At 40.8% G+C, this 21,653-nt stretch overlaps 2 protein-coding genes across 6 annotated transcripts in view; both read left to right on the forward strand.

The window, feature by feature from the left end:
* Positions 1-9,791, forward strand: part of LOC311264200 (DENN domain-containing protein 2A) — a 39,569-nt gene extending 29,778 nt beyond the window's left edge. For all 3 annotated transcript variants that reach the window (XM_084364873.1, XM_084364875.1, XM_084364874.1), the window contains 14 exons: positions 282-375; positions 1,050-1,100; positions 1,395-1,582; positions 2,060-2,169; positions 2,901-2,970; positions 3,288-3,365; positions 4,353-4,493; positions 4,646-4,794; positions 6,716-6,893; positions 6,986-7,027; positions 7,171-7,276; positions 8,134-8,436; positions 8,643-8,729; positions 8,849-9,791. In XM_084364873.1, coding sequence (XP_084220999.1) covers positions 282-375; positions 1,050-1,100; positions 1,395-1,582; positions 2,060-2,169; positions 2,901-2,970; positions 3,288-3,365; positions 4,353-4,493; positions 4,646-4,794; positions 6,716-6,893; positions 6,986-7,027; positions 7,171-7,276; positions 8,134-8,436; positions 8,643-8,729; positions 8,849-8,880 — 1,629 coding nt within the window. In that variant the 3' untranslated portion in view covers positions 8,881-9,791. The remainder of the gene's footprint in view (positions 1-281; positions 376-1,049; positions 1,101-1,394; positions 1,583-2,059; positions 2,170-2,900; positions 2,971-3,287; positions 3,366-4,352; positions 4,494-4,645; positions 4,795-6,715; positions 6,894-6,985; positions 7,028-7,170; positions 7,277-8,133; positions 8,437-8,642; positions 8,730-8,848) is intronic.
* A 3,582-nt stretch (positions 9,792-13,373) lies between these two features.
* The window catches only part of tead4 (TEA domain transcription factor 4), a 43,931-nt gene continuing 35,651 nt past the window's right edge, over positions 13,374-21,653 (forward strand). For 2 of the 3 annotated variants that reach the window (XM_084363456.1, XM_084363458.1), the window contains exon 1: positions 13,374-13,604. The gene's annotated coding sequence lies outside the window, so the exon portion shown is untranslated. Of the gene's footprint in view, positions 13,605-14,013; positions 14,117-21,653 lie in introns of those variants that run through there. The other variant, XM_084363457.1, reaches the window with a different exon arrangement.

Consider the following 21,653-nt stretch of genomic DNA (forward strand, 5'->3'; position numbering starts at 1 on the left):
ATGAGAGTCTGAGAGGCCTCTGACAAAGCTCACGCTGCTCCGTCTGTGATTTATGACCCAGTGTACCGCTCAGGGAGGTTCGGAGCTGGTCCACTCATGCTGCCGTCTGGGGATGAGTAAGGCAGGGGAAACTTTTCTGATGGATATTTCCTGTGCGAAGTGTGCCTAGAGGAAGGCCTCCCAGAAGCTGTATTGAAATGATTTTGGTAGGAGGCTGGCAGATTTTGTTTATTAGTTTAAGGAGTTAAAGATGGACATTTCTTTCCCCTTACCTCCCGCAGATGGTGCTGAAAATCAATGGCATCTTTGAGGCGCGGAGAGGGAAGAAACGCATGAAGAGGGTGTCTCAGTCCACGGAGTCCAGCTCAGGGAGAGGTGAGACTTCAAATGTGATAGCAGGCCAAAGAAAAGCCTGTTTTACTTGCTTCACATCAGCTATGAATTTACTGAAAGAAAAACTGAACTCACTGTAGGAATTTTTGTTTTGTCCACCTCTGCAACGCCTCCATCAAGGAGCTTGTGGGGATTTTTGTGTTTGTTTGTCTGTTGGTTAGCAGGATGTCTCCAACACTTGTTAACTGATTTCAATAAAAGTTGGTGGAAAGTTACGTTGTGGGCAAAGGAACACAAGATTAGTTTCTGGTGTGAAAACAGTTCCAGGTGCAGATCCTGCTGTGGAGCCAGTAATTCTTCCTGACATTGCAATGCCATTCTGTTTAATAATATCAATTCTCTGTACTTTCAAAAATACTACAATTATATGGCCTTTTTTTCATTGTCCTTGTAACTGAAAGTTAGTACTATCCACACTTTACAAGTCCGATAATACCTCATCATATGTGTTCACTTAATTTTATGGGCAAGGTTACTTTCTCGGGTCGCTTGAAACTGACCCACGTTTCAGAGGACTGGGTGGTGTTGTGTGGTGGTGGAGGCTGGAATGAAAGCAATGAGAGCAAATTCCATGTGTTTGGCGTTTCCTGTGATTGTTATGGGCGGCCTCCTCACGATCTGTTTTTCTTTTTGATTCTCTTGTCTCTTTAATTTAGTGACAGATGAGAACAGCGAGTCGGAAAGTGACACGGAGGAGAAACTACAAGGTGAGAGCAGAAATAAATATTCACACATACAGGAGCTAAATATGAAATTGTTATGTATCCGTGTAATTTCATTAGTTCAAACAAGTAGGCACAATAGGAGAATGTGTGCATAAACTGATTCAGATCATAGTTTTCTCTCTGTTCACTGTTCCACCGTGTAGCTTACATTGAAAGTATACACAGATGGAACTGCTGATATCCTTACATGGCCTCACAGTGACCCTCTGTGCTTTTGCATATGCGTGCATACATGACTGGATTTATATGCATGAAATGTGTTTCTGCGTCTCTCAGCTCACAGCCAGCGGCTGGTGTCGGTCCAGTCCATGCTGAGGCAGACAGGGCGGTACCGGACCTTGGAGAGGGATCTGATGGAGCTGCAGGAGAGAAAACTCTTTGAGTATTTCATAGTTGTTGCGCTCCACAAGACCAAAGCTGGAGTCCCATACCTGCCAGAGGTCACACAGCAGTTCCCCCTCAAGGTGAAAGAGGATAGAAATGTTACTTACGCACCTTATTTAAAAAATGAGCTGCTGAAAATTAAAGGAAGAAAACACTGCTGATAAAGAAACATAATTTTAGCTTTCCTATAAGAACTATAGTAATAATTCAACCTATATATCCTAGTTTATGAGCATGAGCCGGTTTCGGCTTTTCTGGTGAAAGAAAAACAGAGTTGTTTATGCAAACAAAGAGGAGCATTGTCATTTTTGGGCAGCTTTACCACTAAATAATGAAAACGTCTGTTTAATCAACAAAATCCAAGAATCTAAAATTCTGTTTTAGTTGTGGCCATAGATGGAGAACACGTGTGCTCTAAGTGGTTCTTTATGTGGCTCATTATTTATTTCCAGTGTGCAGATGTCTCAGGTCCATTTAAGTCTTACAGCAATCTAATCTGAAATCTTTTGTGGTGTTAAATATATTCATTTTCCTATTTTGTCTCTCTTGTCTTCCAGCTTGAAAGGAGCTTTAAGTTCATGCGTGAGGCTGAGGACCAGCTGAAGGTCATCCCTCAGTTCTGTTTCCCTGACGCTAAAGACTGGGCGCCTGTCGACAACTTCCCCAGGTCAGTCCCAGTCCGTCGGCTGCCGCGGCCCTTAGGACATAAAAAAAAAAGTGAAAGAAAACAGGGACAGAGGAATTTCCCGGCAGAGTGGTCATAGCTTGTGTGTGTTCCTCGCTAATAAGCACTTGTTAGAGAAGAAGCTGACAGCCCAAAATAGAAATGACCTCGTGGCTTGTTAGATGACTGTTCTTTCTTAAGCGATTAGGCGCTGGCAGTGACAAATGATTACAGGGAGAGAGGATAGATTGAGGACGTTACACCTGGTTTGTTACTACAAAATCACCTCTGTGTCTTTGCTGTTTAAAATTGGCCAAATTACCCAATACCTCCTTGCTGAGCCACTCAACGTCTGCATTGTTCTGAGAAGCGATGATGTGACCTGACTGTGATGGCTAATAATTACCTGGAGGCAAATGTTCGAAGGGGTGAGGGGCCAGTAAAAAACACACACCTTCACTGAACTGGCTGACACTCTCGCCCTGCTAGAAGGTCCTCACCGGTCAATGAATACCTGTCAGCAAAAGCTAAGGAGGCTTTGTGTGGATATTTGCAGAGTAAGCCTGTCCTGAGGGTTTTCCTTCTCAAGTACAAAGTCGTACCGTTGTTTACCAAAACACAAAGTCCAGTCCAGAATGGAGTGCTCTGTTTCCACAACAGTCATTTATGTGTGATTTTAACTGCTTTTAACATTTTTCACAACACATTTTTCTTCTTTATTTTTTAATCTCCAGTGAGACGTTCTCATTTGTCCTGACTGGTGAGGATGGAAGCAGGCGGTTTGGCTACTGTCGGAGATTACTGGTATGCCCTTAAAAATCTACTGCCCCTCGTCACTAGCTTCTCCTAATTTGATTTAAACACAGATAATTCTTCCTTAAAAACTTACTTATGTAATTCCCTCTGTTCTTGCAAGTTCTCAATATTTATTTCTGACATATTTCTTGACTTTGCTTGATAAAATGTTTCCAAATTCTTCATCCTGAATGTGCTGTCAAAGTCTCTGCGAAACAAAAGCTTTGCTCTGCTCCACTGGTCTAATCCTGTGGTTGTACTTGGATGAGCAGTCTTGTGACACTCCAGTGTTTTGAACCTGTCTTTTTCTTGCTGGCTGTTCTCAGCCCAGTGGTAAAGGCCGAAGGCTCCCTGAGGTCTACTGCATCGTCAGCCGCCTGGGCTGCTTCGACCTCTTCTCCAAGGTAGATACAGTGAACCAAACACAAGTGCACAAAGTTCACATGAATACGTGTTTTGCGGCAAATTAAATTAAATCGCACAGAATTCCTTCAGTTACACAAACACATACTGTACATACAACCCCACCCCCACTAAACGAGTACAGAGCAGTACCACCCTTGGTGCCCACAGAGCCCCACCCGCCCTCCGTCCCTCTGTTTCCCACAGAGCCTCGTAGTCCTGGTTCCAGTATGGAGACACATGTGAACTGCAGCTGATGTGGTTACTGCAGTGGAAAAGGTTCCCCATACTGAGCTTAAGATTTACAAGCATGTTGAACTGTGTGCTTAGCGTTCATATGCCTTTGCCAAAAAAGGGATTGCAAGGATACAGACTGAGACATAGAAGGGTGAATATAGTATATCTGTTGTTATTTATGAACATATAAATATGTTTCATCTGTATGAGATCAGCTACACAACACTAATACGATACAGATGTGTAGATATGTGTGTAGATGAGTACACACAATGGATTCAGCCTGTTAGCCATTAGTTGTACTCACTTTTGACAATGTTTGACTCTCCACTGAATCGGAGCACAATTTAAAAAGTCTATGAGGAGAAAAAACAGTGTTTCCCAAAGAATTGTCAGTCCAGAGTCTCAGTTACATTGAGTAACTTCAGCCTTTATTCATTCATGATGGCACATGAATGAGATGTCATTTTAACTGTCAGTTTAGAAAGAAGAGATTGGAGTGTCAGTGGGACGTTCGCCTGGTTTAAAAAAGGGGAAATTCGACAATACCATACATTTTTAACTGATACTGACATGTATAAAATTATAAATCAAACACATTGGTGCTGGAAAATATGGATATAATCGTCTATCACAGTATACACTGTGTATACATATATACATATATACGTGCCCGACACATCTATAGTGTACATAAATATTTGTGATTGTAGATATTAAAATTTCAGAGCTTCCTTCTCTGTGTTTCCCAGATTCTGGATGAAGTGGAAAAGAGGAGAGCCATCTCTCCTGCTCTGGTGCAGCCCTTTATGAGAGGCATAATGGAAGCGCCTTTCCCTGCTCCAGGAAGGACCATCACTGTCAAAAACTTCCTACCTGGCTCTGGGACGGAGGTGAGATGATGGTGGTGTCACTTTAAAAAACAGCATTTGAAGTTGTAGGTTTTTTTCACCCCCTAGGAGGAAAACTCCATATGTGTTTGAAATTATATAACCACATCGATGTCTTTATGTGAATGTGTGTTTTCTTTCCCTCTTTCCTACAGGTGATAGAGCTGTGCAGGCCGTCAGATTCTCGTCTGGAACATGTGGACTTTGAATGTCTATTCTCCTCCTTGAGTCTACGTCTCCTTCTCCGAGTGTTTGCGTCTCTACTTCTGGAGCGCAGAGTCATCTTCACTGCCGACAAACTCAGGTTAGCTCCAGCAACATATATCGTTACAGATCGCTGTGGTTAGTCAGCTTTCCGAAACCTAAAGATCGCATGCTCGATCCTTGCAAACCTCAATCCTGGGGCGGGTGGAGTCATTGCGTTAAATGTAATTAATTCATTTGATTAATCTGCCGCAATCAGATTGTTAAAGGAAGGGTTACGATGCTGAAAAGACCAAGAGTAAAGAGTTTGAAGGGTATGACAGAGAGACAAACAGTCTTAGGAAAAGAAGATCCTGACCGAGTGTGAGAGGAAGGAATGCTGTTGTGTTATACAGTCGCCTGGGGAACAATCACTTCTCCTCTGGAAAACTGTCATGGAAGCCAGATAGAAGGGCTTGAGAGCATGACTCCAGAGCTAACACGTGTTCACAATGACGTCATCACGCCCACACAGTCCACTTAAAACCTTTAACTGTTGTGGTACACCTGGTTCAGCATGTGGGCTCAGCAGAGTCAGTAACTGTCTTCTTATTGAAAGAAAAAAAACAACAACTACCTCGTGGTTAAGGCCTTATAATTTCAATACAATATGTAGTTAGCCCATGTACCGTTGTTTAAAAAGTAGTACAAGAAGCCTTTCTCACCAGAGCTCAGATTACGAGTTGATGCACACGCTTTTCTGTGGAGTGGAAACTTGGCCTCGTCAATCAATTTTTTAATGAATTAACTGTGAGCAGATGCACACCCGGGAGAGATTAAATTAACAGCTTGGGGTGAGTGTGTTTGCTGCCGCTGTATAGTTTTTATTAGTGTTACATCACTCTCCCTAAAGAGATGCTCTTTAACATTCCTCTTAGGGTAACAGCGGGTTTGTTGCAGCAACAGGAATGAACTTTTAGCATTTTGTTCCAAATTAAGAAACATGTGGCGGGAGACGTTACTTCCTTGAGGAGTTGATTAGCACCCTCTTGTGGTAGAGATAAGAGTTGTATTTTAGACTGTTCAAGAAATACACAGCCATATGAGCCAGCTTTTAGGAATATACTTTGCTTTTCGGAAGATTTTGTGACGTATTTTACTCTTTCTTTTAGTTACACTGAGATACTAAGTCAAATATTACACCTTTTTTGAACTGTTGTAGAAAGTCATCATGGGGAATTTAGGAACCAAGTGAGGCAGAGGTAACTACTAATGCCTAATGTGGTGTATTGAAAAGTGAGGTGTGTATAATCACAGTATCAAACTCTAGTTCCAGTGCTGCTGCCGATACCAATATTGGGGAGTAAAAAATTCTAATATCAATATATTGGCTGATATTCACACATATTTTGCAGTGATCCTTCAAATGTGGTTATCAAACCCTTTTGACAAAGATATGAAACAGACACAGTTTAACAATCAACTTTGTTGTCTATACTGACATTAGTGAACCACCGAAACAACAAACTTTTCACAGAATGTAATAATTATAAATTACCTCAAGCATGTTTTTCTGCATTATAATCAGCATATATCAGACAACATATATACTGATATGATATATCTGTGATAATATTGGCCATCAGATGTATCAGTCATGCTCAACTCATGATTACATATAGGTTATTACTACATTGCTCTGGAACACTTGGTCACTAAACACAGTTTGATGACAATTTATTTTTGTTTATGTATTTAACCTTTATTTAACCAGAAAGTCCCTTGAGATTAAAATCGAGGGAGACCTGGCCAAGATGGCGCACCATTAGAACGTAACAGAAATGACTGATTGATATAGATTGATTGCACAGCACCCAAACTTTTTTTTCTCCCCCCAAATAAATTTGATTTTGTATCTGTAGGGCTTTTTGTTAAGGCTTTCCTTATGTTTTCTTTGAATGAATGTCTTCTACTCTACCACACTGTCCCATCTAAAATCAGTTATCAACCAAGTTTGACCTTTTCTTCCTCTCTTTCTGCAGCACATTGTCTCAGTGTTGTCATGCAGTCGTGGCTCTACTCTACCCCTTCACCTGGCAGCATACGTACATCCCCGTGCTCCCGCCCTCCATGTTGGATATCGTCTGCACCCCTACACCCTTTATAGTGGGCCTCCTCTCCAGCTCCCTGCCTCGACTCAAAGAGCTGCCAATCGAAGAGGTGAGATGGGTTTATTATGCACCCGTGGCCCTTCTTTGACTCTTAACAATAGCTCCAGGAAATGACATCACTCTCCACTGCTCTTCCCTCAGGTCCTGGTGGTCGACCTCGGCAACAGCCGCTTCCTACGACAGGTAGAAACCGTAAAAACATAAGGAAAACAGCGAAAATGTGTCTGTTACACATGTAGTGTCTCTGCCAGATGTTTTGTGAATACAGTATGTTAATTCACTGCAGTGTGTTGACTGTATTTACATCTGTGTGTTTCCCTTCACAGCTGGATGATGAGGACTCCATTCTTCCCCACAAGCTGCAGGCGGCTCTCGAGCATGTGCTGGACAAGAGGAGGGAGCTGGCCTGTGAGAAAGGAGATCTGCCCAATGGTGACTCAGCACAGTTATTACAGCATTTTCTCTGTTATGATGTTTATACAGCATATTTATGTTTGATCAGGGGTAACAAATATACTAAAAACACTGCTCTAAAATTATCAACAGTAATTTCAAATACATATATTTTTCAATTATATTTATTTTACCTTGAAAAACCACTGAGGACGTATCCCCATTTACAATGGTGTGGAAATGGTCTACTGCAGGGAAATATTGATGTTGATTGATGATGTTTTTAAGCTTTTGATAATGATACATTCAAACAAATGCAAATGAATGTAGTGCAAAATAGCAACATTAGTATATGGTGACTTATATGTACATCACATGTATTAGCATATGTATGTGAGATGTAAATGACACATACACTAGCGTAAATATTTTGTCATAACAGATTTCTATATGTTAAGCCAAACATACATAATGTAGAAGTACACTATAATGCAACATCACATCACTGCTTGTTGTGTATTTTTTAGACAACAGAGTTCAGTGTCGCTACCTTATGCAGTGGTTAGGAGGTTGTTTTTCATCACTCATGCATCCTTTAGCACGCCCAACATTAAAGTGACACTTTTTAACAGAAACTGGACATTTATAGCAAATATCCACCAGCTTTTGGTGAGAATAAAATGTTCAAAAAATGATGTAATGTGATTGGAAATAGCTGGAATTTCCAGTGAGTAGGGAGTTTATTTTCCTCCACTTAGTGATTGGTATTGATCAATGTTTTGCAGACACTGGATGTCTTAGTTGTTCTCATGTAGAGAGCAATACATATCCTGTGATTTAATCTTCACTATTTTATTTCTTTTCCTTGGTTTTTTCGCTCCTCTTCCTCCACCCAGACTCGAGCTCCCTCAGCACGGTGGTGTCGGAGGCCTTTGTGCGTTTCTTCGTGGAGATGGTGGGTCACTACTCCCTCTTCATGGGTGGAGCAGAGCGGGAGGACGAGTCTGTCTCCTCCCCCACCTTGCCCAGCCCCTCGTCTTCCTCCTCCTCCTCCTCCTCCTCCTCGTCCTTTCAGCGCGACCCCTTTCGCAAAGCGGTCACTTCCAAGAGCTTGAGGAGGTTCTTGGAGGTTTTCATGGAAACGCAGATGTTCACCGGCTTCATCCAGGAGAGGGAGCTGCGCAGGCAGGGCCTCAGAGGTACTGAGATTTGGTTACAGGGTTACAGTTACAGTAGAGTTTCAAACCATTAAAGGAGCAGTATCATGTCAGTCCATACAAATGTACTGTACTGTAGGTTGATGTTGCTCTTTTATTATACTTATTTCACCTTTTTTTCAACTAGGTGTAATGGGTATCTTGAAAACATTCCACTTGCAGTATTTAACTTGCTCTTTTTCTTTCAGGTCTGTTTGAGGTGAGAGCACAGGAATATCTTGACTCGCTACCTGGGAGCGAGCAACGAGGAGTCAACAAGTTCCTCAAGGGTCTAGGTGAGATTTATTATACAGCCTCAATCAAATGATCACCCAGTTAAGGGACTACAAAAACTGCAAGTACATACTAAAGTAGGAGTTTGGGGTTGGTGATTCACATCTGTTGCTTTTTTCAGGAAACAAGATGAAATTCCTTTCCAAGAAATGATGCTTGGAGTGAGGATGTCGTCTGTGACAGTAGGAAAAAGCATGGAGGTGTGCAGTAAAAAGAAGAGCAAGACGCACTCCCTGGACGTGGAGAACATAGAGGCGGAGATGTGTCTTTAGCTCAAACAGGAATGGATGACTCGAGAAGTGAACTGGACTCACAGTATGTGAACATGAGTGAATCTGGGGAAAGTTAGATTTTAGCTCTCAGCTTCATTAACCAGTCATTCCATTAGTGTTGTGAAGGGTTTACTCAGCTTGGACCAAAACGCCCTCCAACACGATAAAGCGATGTCTAACAGTGTCTCAGACTTTTTCCCAGATTACAGTCAATCCCTGCAGCTTTTTACTGTATAGCACAGCACAGTGTAAATGTTTTTAGGAACAGTGTTCTTGCTCCTTCACTGACTTCACATATAAACCTGTAAAGAAGGAGCATCACTGAAGGCCCTGTTTTGTACAATACTTTCCTATACATTCCAAGTATTTTCTATAGAAGCTTTAATAAATACAATAGTACAACTTCTTCAACAGCAGGAGGCTTTTCAGTTAATTTATATTCTTTTTAGACAACTTAATCTCTTTTTTAAATTTCCTTTAAATGAGTGCAAAGAAATCTCCTGTAGTTTGTTATAGGCTTTATTTAACAGAGTCTAGTGTTTGGGTTGTTGGGTAAATGTACCACTGTTTTAACTAAATTAACTTTTATTGGAAAAGGAATGAGCACCAAAAGGAAATCAGCGTGATTACAGCTCTCACTTTGGTTTGAGTAAAGTTTGGATGTACTCGATGTTGAAGAAGGATGTGTATCTTAGGCCAATCAGTATCAATGTGTTCACAAAAGCAACTAGGTTTGTCTTAAACTTGATTAAGAATACAGTGAAACTTTATGAATAAAGTGATTTGAATTTTTGAATTAGACAATGACTCATTCTTTCATACAATATTGTAAATATGTGTATTTAAAGTGAGTAACTTTTGCGTTTGCTGCTGAGCTACAGTATGTTTACTTCTTGTTTTTCAGATATTTATTTATATTTTTTTGAGCACATTTTTAATCCCACTTGGGAAAATTCAATTTTGAGACACTGTTTGTTTTACATCACACAAATAATTATGTTTGCATCACAACATACTTAAATATACAATGGTTAAAAGAACTCATTATGCATTTCAGAATGTTTATAATATTATTGAATTGTTATTTTTACAATATATACTGCCAGGTTGCTTGTGAATTTCACAAAGGGATTAATGATGTCTCATCTTGACTTGTAATGATACATCATCATTTATTTGTTGACTATATTTTATTATGTATTATCACTCTGAATCTGCAAAGAAAAACTTGCAACTGATATCAAATATATGTAGTGGAGTAAAAGTGTAAAGCAACATAAACTGGAAATACTCAAGTTCAGTACAAGTAATTCAAATTTGTACCTAAGTACAGTACTCGAGTAAATGTTTTTCATTCCACTCCTGCAGTAATGTCCATTAGTAATGTTTGAGTTCCATCCAGCTCCAGAGGGCGCTGTCAACACATCCTGTTCCCATTTTAAGCTGTGAACATGGTTTTACTGTAAATGAATTGCAACTGTAAAGTACATGTTTGCCAAAGAATTCATCCCCTTTAATGAGACACACATAAACCAACACTGGTGCAGACAGTTTTTGTAGAAGTCACAGTGAAATGGCTGATCAGCTGTGTGTAGCAAAGGGATTGTAAGTGACTCTAAATACACGTTTTATCTGCAAGGTCGAACTTTAGGAGAGTCAGAATAATTAAACTGGCACCATGAAGACAAGAGAACAGATGATTGACAAACAGTACAGGAGATACAACAACCTCCTCTAGAGTACAATTAAATCAGGCATAAAGAAATGGAAGAGCACAGCTACTAATGATACAACTCGTGAGTGTAAAAGGCAATGGGATGAATAAATGTGGTACACTAGCACACACAAAGACGATTAATTAATCATTTTTATTACTGAAATGTTACGAGTCAACATCACATTACCCCCAGAACAGTCTGACAGTGTGTGGTGTCACTGTTTGAGTCTTGCCAGTGAACCAGCACTCTGTCATACCCACAGTATCCACTGGAGGACTCTGTTACCCAGTTCATGTTATCCTGCATGTGTTTCCTGCAGAAGTCCGAAGTTCAGAATAACATCTCAGACAATTCAGCCGGCGGGCCTTTAATGACTTGCGCAACACTCCCAAATCTAACATTATTATTGCTTTTGTCTGCTTTTGTGAGAACATAAGCAAAGGAGGTGAAAACTGGGACAAGAAAGAAGAGACTGTGACAGGTGGCATTTCCCCTATAAATGTTTAGAAAATCTTTACTTTATTCAACTTATTAAGGTTTTTTAAAGCTCAATATATCTTCTTATAGAGGTTACTACTCTTAGTACTATTCTTGAAGTTACTACTTAACTTTAAGAGGGTATTAAAAGTCATTAAACGTGTGACAGTCTGTTGTAACATAGGTCTACCATAAGAATTGGCCACCTGTCAAATTCATAATAAATAGGGGGAGCATATCATCACGTTAACTACAAACTGCTTTTAATTGTAGCTGCCATTAGCTAGTTAGCTCAGTGAGCCGTGCAGCTAGCGAGTCAGACTGGAAGCTCAGGAAACAACTGGAAACTTGCTGCATTGACCCACTTCCCAAACTGGTAAATAGCCTAACTCCTCCGACTTTGATGTGTTCACTCATGGAGTCCACCCAAATTTCTCTGACTTTCGGAGTTGTTCCAACTTGAGGAGGCATTGACATGAATTTTTCCAGTCAGAAAAAAACATTTTCCCATTTATTCCAACACCACATGAAAGTGTTGACACTGCTAGCACAGAGGCTCTGGACAAGGACGGTGGTCGGGGCTAGCTGGTTAGCATGCTATCTTCAGTGGATATCTCCTTAATACAATATGGAGACATCACGACGTGAAAAATGTTATTTCCTCACATTCTGTCTGTAATTTTAGTTAATTTTGAGAATGTTTTCAACTAAGATTCTTATTATTACACTTTTAATACCAACGTTAACCTCCTCAACCCAAGAATATCTCAAACTTACAGACATTTATTTTTGAATTATTGTCTGGATCCAAAGGATACCAAAGACCAATACACTGTGCTTAATGATAGGTACATTTGTATACTATACTATGTATATAATACTGCAAAAAAATATAGAATTTTTCATTTCATGTAATCATGAAGCCATAAACATACAACATATCATGCTTAAATATTTGAGGAAATAGTGCCTGATATGTTATATTGTAGTATCCAACATTTCAAACTGATCCAGCGCGAATGTCGTACCCCGCCACTCAAAATGAAAACTACTCCATGAAAAGGTAATTAAGTTATGTAGCCACGATTATCATCAGAACATGCAGATCAAAATATGGGGCTTTTTTTCATTAAAATGTACTGAAATATTTAAACCTTTAGGGTTCAAGTGTTTAAACGTTATCGCTTGGGGCAAAGTGGTACAAAGAAAGAAAAGTGGATAAAACATGAACTCATTCGTAAGGAAACAAAGCCTTTAATTAAGCCAAAAGTAGATCCCATCTCCTACATTTTCTACACATTAAAGGTGCAATATGTTAGAATTTGGGTCAAAAACACTCAATATTATGTTGCAGAGCTTGTGTAGCATGCTAACCAGCTAGCCCTGGCCCGTCCTGATTCTTTAGCTCTAACACTTCCTCCACTTGCTCTACATGCTCCACGCTCGTAGTCAGGACTGTAGCTGCACGGCTAGCTGAGCTAAGTAGCCAACAGAAGCGGCTGTTAGCAGCAGTCAGCGGTAACTTTGGTGACATGCTGCACACTGCTCAGATAGATAGAGAGATGCTCTATTGGTATTGAGGGAAATTCAGACATCCAGTAGCTTACATGACACATGCAAAACAGATATGCAAAAAATGAAAAAGTAAACAATTTAAGAGTATGAACAGAATATGAGGATACAAAAACACGCACAGCAAGGAAGCGATAGTCCAGTTAACTGTCATTAACTACACTATGTGCATTTGAACTGTACAGGCGAATCTTGATCGTTGAGTATGAATTCAACAGGTGGCCAGTTCTTACATATTGCACCTTTAAATGTCTAATTAAGTTCTCATATGGGGGCAATGTTGGATATTTGTTCACTTCAAACCAAGTTAAAGAAAAATAGACTAATTATTAATTATTGCCACACAGTTCCATGACAGTGTAGTCATGTGTTCGTCCCTCCTCCTGAGGTCAGTGACAGTTTCCTCAGTCTGTTCCAGGATTTTTTTTTAATTCTTGATGATATTTCCTTTGGACTACTCCCCCTCTCGCCACCCTTTCCTTTGCTTTCCTGGAGCCCTCCTCCCTCCTCCTCCTCCCTCCTCTCCACCCCCTCGTCATTACGCATTGACCGGTCAGACCTGCCTCCTCTCCCCTCCCCTCCCCTCACCTCCCCTCCTTCCCTCCCATGGTCTTTTTCTCTGGCTTTTTCCAGGCTTCATGTCATACCACGGCTAATTCCTGAAATTCCTGCCCTCCTCTCGCTTCAAACAAACGAGCTCCAGGAAGGAGACGAGGCAGCAGAAAACACACAGAAAAAAAAAAAAGGAAAAAAAAAAACACAGAGTCATCTTAAAAATAATATCACACTGCTCCACCTGCCTGCTGCTCTGCCCGGCTGCTGATAAGATCCTCACCAGGTAAGCTCCTGCCAGTGTTTTATAATATATTTCTTTTATTTTTTTATTATTTTATTTAAAAGTCTTGCTCTCATGTTCGGGATCCAAACTGCGTGTGTTAAACTTTCACTTTGTGGATGTGAAGCCAGGACTTCTCTGAGCTTTCTCTCTGTCGCTCACTGTCGGAGATAACATTCCTCAAATATCTCACATTTCTGCGCTCAAATTCCGGCATTTTTCCCTTTTAATTCCTGCGCTGGAGAGTGCGTGTGTGTGTGAGAGTGTGTGTGTGTGTGTGTGGTTTGACTTCCTGTGCTTCAGCCGGAACTTTTTTCTGTTTTGTGTGTGTGTGTGTGTGTGTGTGTGTGTTGTTGAGGGGGAATAAACAGTCCCAGTCGTGCAGGCAAACATTAGTGTGTGTCCGGGTAAAGTTTTACACCGGGACACTGAGATCATTCAAACTGTGTATTTATTAACTCGCACGATTAATTCAGAGGACTTTTTGTTTCCCCCCCTCTCCGCTTTCAACAAGTGTGAGTAGACTGGAAGTGGCTTGACTCAGCTGTTGTTTGTCTGTTAGATCATTTAAGCACCTGTACTTTAACGACGCGCGTTATCACCGGTGTTGAAAGATGTTATTCAGATGATCTTTAGTAAAAGTAAACATACCGCCGTGTGAAGACGCTCTCTAACGAGTAAATGTTGCGCTCTCAACTCCAGTCAAGGTAAACAGTGCTTGAAGCAGCGTTCAGATGCTGTACTTGAGTAAAAGTGGAAATACCACACTGTAAAAGTACTCCATTACACGTTAAAGCCTGGCATTGAAAGTGAAATAGTATCAGCAAAATGTATTTTAGATGTAAAAGTGCATATTTTGCAGGGGAATGGTCAGTTGTGTCATTATGTTAAGCCACTGTTGAATCAATATTGTTATTTTTGATGCATTAACATCAGCATTTTAATGTTGTAGCTGACAGAGCTGGAGCTGAGTCTCGCTCTTATTATGTCATTTACTTACATGCATTGTTGTAAAAAAGTAGCCAAAAGTCAAACTTGTGAAAGTCACTTGAGTACAAGTGTGATATAAAAAGTATCACAAGTACTTTTCTGTAGTAAAAGTTAATTATTGGCAACGTGTTGTTACATGGATGTTAATATTGTATACTAGAGGTCGACCGATTGCAGATAAAATGAATTGAATTAAAAATGTGCTACTTTGGCTCAGATGCAGCATGTAATCTGTAAAGTAACAGTAACTAACATGGTGTATAAAGTACGAAGTTTGCAAGTGGAAGTGTAAAGTAGCAGAAAATGAAAATACTCAAGTAAGGTACAAGTACGTCGAAATTTGTACTTAAGTACAGTACTCGAGTAAATGTACTTGGTTACATTCCATCACTGATCAGGATATAATTGTATTGTTGCATTAGCATCCAAAAGTTTATTTCTGCGTAAAATGTCCCCCCAATTAAAGATCAACTAACGTATTGTGCATTCAGGCAAGTTAGATTACAGCTCAGGTTCTTCTTTCTCTCCTTTGTACATCTGTGCTGAGTGTATTTATATACTTCAAGCAGGAGTCTCCAAAAGCACTATTATAAAATTAGAAACCCCATAACTGTAAGAAAAATGTTCAGATGTTGCCACATCCTGGTGATACACCCTTGAATACAACTTTAATTGTTACAGCAACATTTCAGAAGGTGTGTGTTAATTTCCAGACTGATGTGGTTAACCTGATAGCACAGCTCAGATATGTTAGAGAGCAAAGAAACACAAAATAACCTTCAGAGGTGCCGCGAGAGATAATTTCCATTACTCTTTGCGAACTGTTTGGTCTATAAATTATCAGAAAATAGTGAAAAATGCCTGTCACGAGCTCCCAAAGCCAAGGTGTGCATAGTTTTATGTGACCAACAGTCAAAAATCCAAACATATTGAATTTATAATCACAGAAAACAAAGAAAACTAGAAAATGTTCACATTTGAGAAGCAGAAACTGGTCAATTTTGGGCATTTTTGCTTAAATTTTTTGCGGCAGTCGACTTCTCATTCAAACTTAAGTTACAGCATACTTTTAGATCTGGTGACAGACACAACAAGAGAGCAAACTTCACAAAATGAGCTAAGACTAAGACTAATTTGTATTTATATTTCACCAGATCCTCTCTGTACTGCAGAGCTGAAAAGTCGGCGTGTGAGTGAATGTTTTCAGTCAGGGTCTTGAGTTGGCTTACACAGGGCTTGTCGGGGAGAGTGTGTGCTGACGTGCATGTGTGTATGTGTGTGTGTTATGGTGTCCCGCAGGGCAGCTGAGAGTGTGTTTTCCAGAGGGGCAACAGGTGGAATGGAGGAGAGTGACAGTGTGACGGGGGGGTAAAAAACACACCTGTCAAAGCCTCCTCTGAAGTGTTTGACAGCCAGGAAGAGTTTGGGTTTTTTCCAGGCCTTGTGCCCTTTTTGTTTACAAGGTTTTGGGTTCACTATTGTCCCAGACACATGAATTATATTGTAATATGAACTCTAAGGTTGAATTGTTTGCACTGAAGTAGCATTTCTGCATGTGGGGGGTTGATGTGTGGGCGGATGTGCATGGGCCTAGAGGTGGATGTTTGTGTGGGTGAATGAGTGGAGGTAAAAAAAAAAAAAAAAAAAGGTGTGTGAGCAAGCAGGGAAATTTGTGTTTCAGCCTTGTTTGCGAGAGTGTGTGTGTGTCGAGTTGCCCTGAGACAGGTCCTCTCCACAGCGGAGGAGTTTTTTTTTTTTTTCTTTTGCTGTGCTCATCCCACATAGCGATCATTCCTCCTCCGCTTGCACGAGAGAAACGAATAATGCCTCAGATATGAGCCTTGTAGAACAAAGACTTTCTGCACCCCCCCTCCCCTCCCCACCTTTTCTACCAACAGCGCTCTGCACCCACAGCTCTGTGCAGCGTGTGTGACTGTGTTGTCCATTGATTCCAGCCAGTCTGATGGATCTTTCTGTTGGATTATCTGGGCCCTATGTGATAGACCCTCTGTCCTCTCTGGATGCCATTAGAAAAGGAGGTTGAGCCTTGGAGTTTCTGTGAATGGTGAAAAAATATACACATTTTAGCTTGGCGTATTGTCACCTTTATAAAGTTAATATTTCAAACTTGTGAACACCCACTGTATGGACACATCCAGCAGGAACAGAGAAACACGAGCAGTTATTTGACATTGTGTTTCTGGTCACCTGATTAATAGAGTCCAATGTGAGGCTTTTTGGCTTGTAAATCGACCTCAGTGATTAATCCATTATTAAAAATATTTGTCAGTTATTTTCTGGCAATCGAGCAGGAAGGGTAAAGCAGGGTTTTTAGAGCTTTCACACTGAAATCATCGGCCTGCTGTGGCCAAAAAAGGTGCTGATGAGAGCGATGAGACTGAACCAGAACAGCAAAGTTATAGACAATAAAGCCAAAACAATGAGCTGAAAGACACTAAAACAAGAGCTGAGGTGAACTTCAGAGATGGGCAATAATTCTGCGTGTTCGTCACAACAAGCGACCACTTTCATTGATCTATTCTTGATATAGATATTGATTATAGCTGCTATAAGTTAAACAGGTTTTGTTTTGTTTATACTTACCATGTATAAAGATTGATGGTGTTGTTCAATTTTAAGCATTTTCTTCTAGTTATTTCATTTAAGTTTACTGCTCAGATCATTCTATTCTATGAGTCAATATGTTATCAGATCTTAATTATTTTTTACTCTCAAATATTTATTTGTGTTTATCACACATAAGTCACATAGAGTGGAATGTTTTGCAGATTGGTCAACTGACCGAAAATTACGGCAACTATTTTGACGATTAGAAATAGTAGAATTTATAATAAATTGTTAAACAATTTCTCCACTTTCAGCTACTCAGGCGTGATAATGTACTGCTTTTCTGTCCTACGTGATTATAAATTGAATATCTTTGTGTCTTGGACTGTTGGTGGCGTTATTTACAATTTTGTAGACCAGTTGATTAATTGATAGAATAGCTGGCAGATTAATTTATAATGAAAATAATCATGTGTCTATTGTTTAAGTAATGTTTGTGTAAGATATGTTTTGTGTTTTTTCATTTCAGTGAGTGTGAGTGTGTCTCAAAGAATTGTTTGCTGTCTGCATGTTTATATGAACATGAATGTCACCTGTTTGTGTGTGTGCGTGTGTGTGTGCGTGTGTGTGTGCGCGTGTGTATGTGTATGTGTGTGTGTGTGCGCAGAGCTTGGAGACTCCCACTGGTGCAGCCCAGTGGGACTCGGTGCCAGAGAACATGTGCTCTCAGCAAAAACCCAACAAAACAAACCAGTGACTTTCCATCGCATTGCCTGATCCTATAGTGCTGCCTTATTTCCAGACTGTATTTCCTGCATTTACATTCCCGGCCTGATTAGTGGAGATTGTGACCAGTTAGGTACACTCACACTCACCCAAATACACACACACAAATACACGCTCAGACATACATACAGCGCTGGAGTGGGAGCAACTGCTGTAGTTTATTGGAGTTTTGAGCACTACAAACACAAATCTACACACAAAATTGAGGTTTGCTTCACCCTTAAACTTATTCTTATTGTTTGCCGATAATGATAGTGTTCGCTTTGGAGTCAAGGTTGTGTTTAGGTGAGACAGTTTTCATGTTAAATATCAACAACACGAAGAGTCTTCAGTCATGGTAGCAGCTCTGTGAGGCTATATTCTGGCATTGTTGCACTTTGAGCTAAATGCTTGCATGCTGATATTTAGCAGGAACTGTATACTGTAATGTTCAGCGTGGTCAACAACTTAGTTTAGCATGTTAGCATGCTTACATTTACTTGTAATCAGCACTTGACACAAAGTACAGCTGAGGCATGGTCTCTGTCAAAAGTATTGTACAGAGAGAAATTTTGACCTGATGATAGTATTAGATGAAAAGTTAATGAGTCACTGAAATTACAGCAAAATATGAAGTTTTATGGAAACCACTGACCCATTAAAATTTCTACATGTTGTCACTTTCATATCTAGAAGTGGACAGGAAGGTGGTGTAATGTTTTCAATATTTGTAAGTGTGAAACCACTGGATATTTTTAAAGAGACCTCGAGACAATCTCCAGCCGTGTTTGTTGCAACCAAAACAGGTATTTTAGGCCAAAACCTGATCTTTTCTAAACCCTTACCAAGTAGTTTTTGTGCCTAAACCTAACCAGTCAAAAAGCACAGCATTGTCATAATTTAAAATTGAACCTAAAGAAATGTGAAGTTGAAACATGAGGAAATAAAGTTTCGACATATCTGTGGTTTCCAGAAATGTACATCGCCAACATTTATTCTGGCGGGTTGGGGAGGAACGTATTTCTAATTTTCATCCTGATGGGGCCTGAATGTGTGGACCAGATTTCATGGGAATTCAGTAGTTATTGAGACATTTCAGCTAAAACCTCAAATATCAGCCTGCTGATGATACTAAAGGAAAAGTCAGAAGATTACCAGATTCGGTAGGATCTAGCCCCTGGGGACCGTTAACATCTGTACAAAATTTCATGGAAATCCCTCCAATAGCTGTTGATATATTTCAGTCTGGGCCATAGTGGTGGACAGACAGACTGGCTAAAAATCCAAAGAATATCAAATGCACTCACACAGATTAATGAGTTCAGGCCTCAGTGCCCCTTGTAGCCTAGCTACCTGCACACCTGGCTGGCGCAAGGCAATGCAGGGCAAAGGTGAACAGAGAATGAGCTACCTGTAGCTTCTTGTGGTGTTTTCTTCTGTTTGGTGTGTGTGTGTGTGTGTGTGTGTGTGTGTGTGTGTGTGTGTGTGTGTGTGTGTGTGTGTGTGCACTGAAGGGATGGCTTTATTGTTTGAGTGATACAGAGTGTCTGTGTGTATCTGTCTTTCAGCCTTGAACATGACCCTGCTGGATGGTTTCTGTGAGTGTGTGTTAAAGCATCTGAGGGCCCCTCTTTGTTCATGTTTTCTTTCCTCATAATTTGATGCCACCAGTGTGTGTTGCCTCAGTTGGTCACTGTGCATGTGTGTATTTGTGTGTGTGTGTGTATGCAGTTGTGTAAAGGGTAGGGGGCAGTTGGAGGGTTACGTGGCCCCCTGACCGCAACACCAGCTGAGGGATTATCCCGTTGAGCTGATCCAGAGGAGAGGGGCCTCGCTGGGGGTGGATGAGGGACGGAGGGGAGGGAGAGAGAGAGGTGATGGGGGAGAAGGTGGAGGGGAGGTTGTTTTAAGGCTTGGCTTAGGTTAATTAACCTCCTGGACACTTTGACTGAAGCACAGAGCAGCACACTAATGGTTTATGGCCTCCACACATCTCACACTGACCTACAGTGGCCCTGAGCTGGAGCTGCAGTTGGTTTAAAATAAGTTACAGAAACAGTAGAAATGTCAAATTTGATGTTTAAGGATTCATTTCAGAAGGTTTTGTTATTTTAAGGAAGCCATCGGCTTGCTGTTGGGTAGCTGGTCGGCTCGTGATCAGGATTAGGGAAGATTATTGGATTGCTTATTTAATTTGAGTTTTTGTATGTAATTTAATTCAGAAAAATTCGTTTAGCTCTGCTTTCACTGAGGGTGAGAAAGCCAGTGTTGAAGATGAGTAATAACTTTTAAGTTATTCGCTTTGCTTCTCTGATTAACTTTTCTTGCTACTGTAGATGTTTTCAGCTCTGCAACAAATATACACAGTTTTTTACAGAAGGTGCAACAGCACGCTCTTTTTGGATAAAAGTCTAACTTTTTAGGCAGGAGTTTGTAAAAGATTGATAAAGTTTTCCCCCTTAAGTTTTGTAAAATTAAGTGACATCATTAAGTTGCTAGATTAAGACAGTGGACTGGAGCCCATACAGTTCATGATCATATCAGCCCCACAGCTGCTAATCCTTGGAATAAAACTCCTCAGATCATTAATCAGGTTAGTGAAAACAAATAAAATGGCACCTGGCGTTGAGACAACAGCAGGTGGAGGACGAGGGGTGCAGGAGGGGCCTAAAGTCAACAAATGAGGAGACGCATTAAAGTGGGATCACCGTCCTCAGACACACTTAGACACACATGCCAGGGAGGATCATGCCAGGATATTAAGGCCAGGAGGCTTTTTAGGTTGCTCGTTTCTTCATCAGTACCGCAGTTGGCTGTTTTATTAAACTTCGAGATCCTCAGCAGAGATTCTAATCACTGTGTTTATGCATTACTTAGGGTGGGGGGCGTGTGACAATAACCAGCTGAGTAATTAAAAGGATTAACTTGACATTCCATTGGTGCTTTATGACGGGAGATCCACATAAGGGTGTACGCGACTTGCAAAATCTCTACCAACAGATTCATATCCTGTTTTCTCTACGCACCAATTTGTTTAGGATGTGCACGCAGTGAGCTTATACATTCGAGCGGAGTGTATGAGACAGACGTCACCTCCACCTCTTCCTCTCGGCGGATGCGCAGGAGAAAAATGGAAACGGTGAAGAAAGGTCTCCCAAACTCATGAGTCAATACAAACAGAGCTTTGTGTTTGTCATCGACCGTTTTCCTGCCATTTAAGGCGACGAAAGGCAAAGCGGTGACCATTACGTCAGATATAATCCCAAACATGAGTGTGTTTGTTACGTGTGGAGGCGTTGCAGGGGTCTTACTTGTGAGGCTACAGTTGGGGAGGGTCATGGTGATCTGGCGAGTGAGTCAGAGTGTTGTAGAGAGTGAGTAAGACTCTCCAGCCAGTCCGGTCTCCCCCCCTCGCTCTTCCTCTGAGCCCCCTGATGTTCCACAACACTTCCTGCAAAGCGTCCGGCCAGTCGGGCATTATCCCCAACTCTTTCTCTCTCTCTCTCTCTCTCACTCACAAACACACACACACACACACATAGACAGACAGACACACGTGTATAAACAGATGTAGACGGAGAAGCACACAGTGATAAAATAAACTCATGCCCACACAAACAAACACCAACACACTAACAGACAGTCAGAAATGCTCAGAGAGCAGACTGGACGAACTCAAAGCTGCACAGTCTCCACAGATATATATGATAGGTAGGATGTGTTTATAGA

This window comes from Pagrus pagrus, assembly GCF_965226575.1.
Source record: "Pagrus pagrus genome assembly, chromosome: 10".
NCBI lineage: Eukaryota > Metazoa > Chordata > Actinopteri > Spariformes > Sparidae > Pagrus > Pagrus pagrus.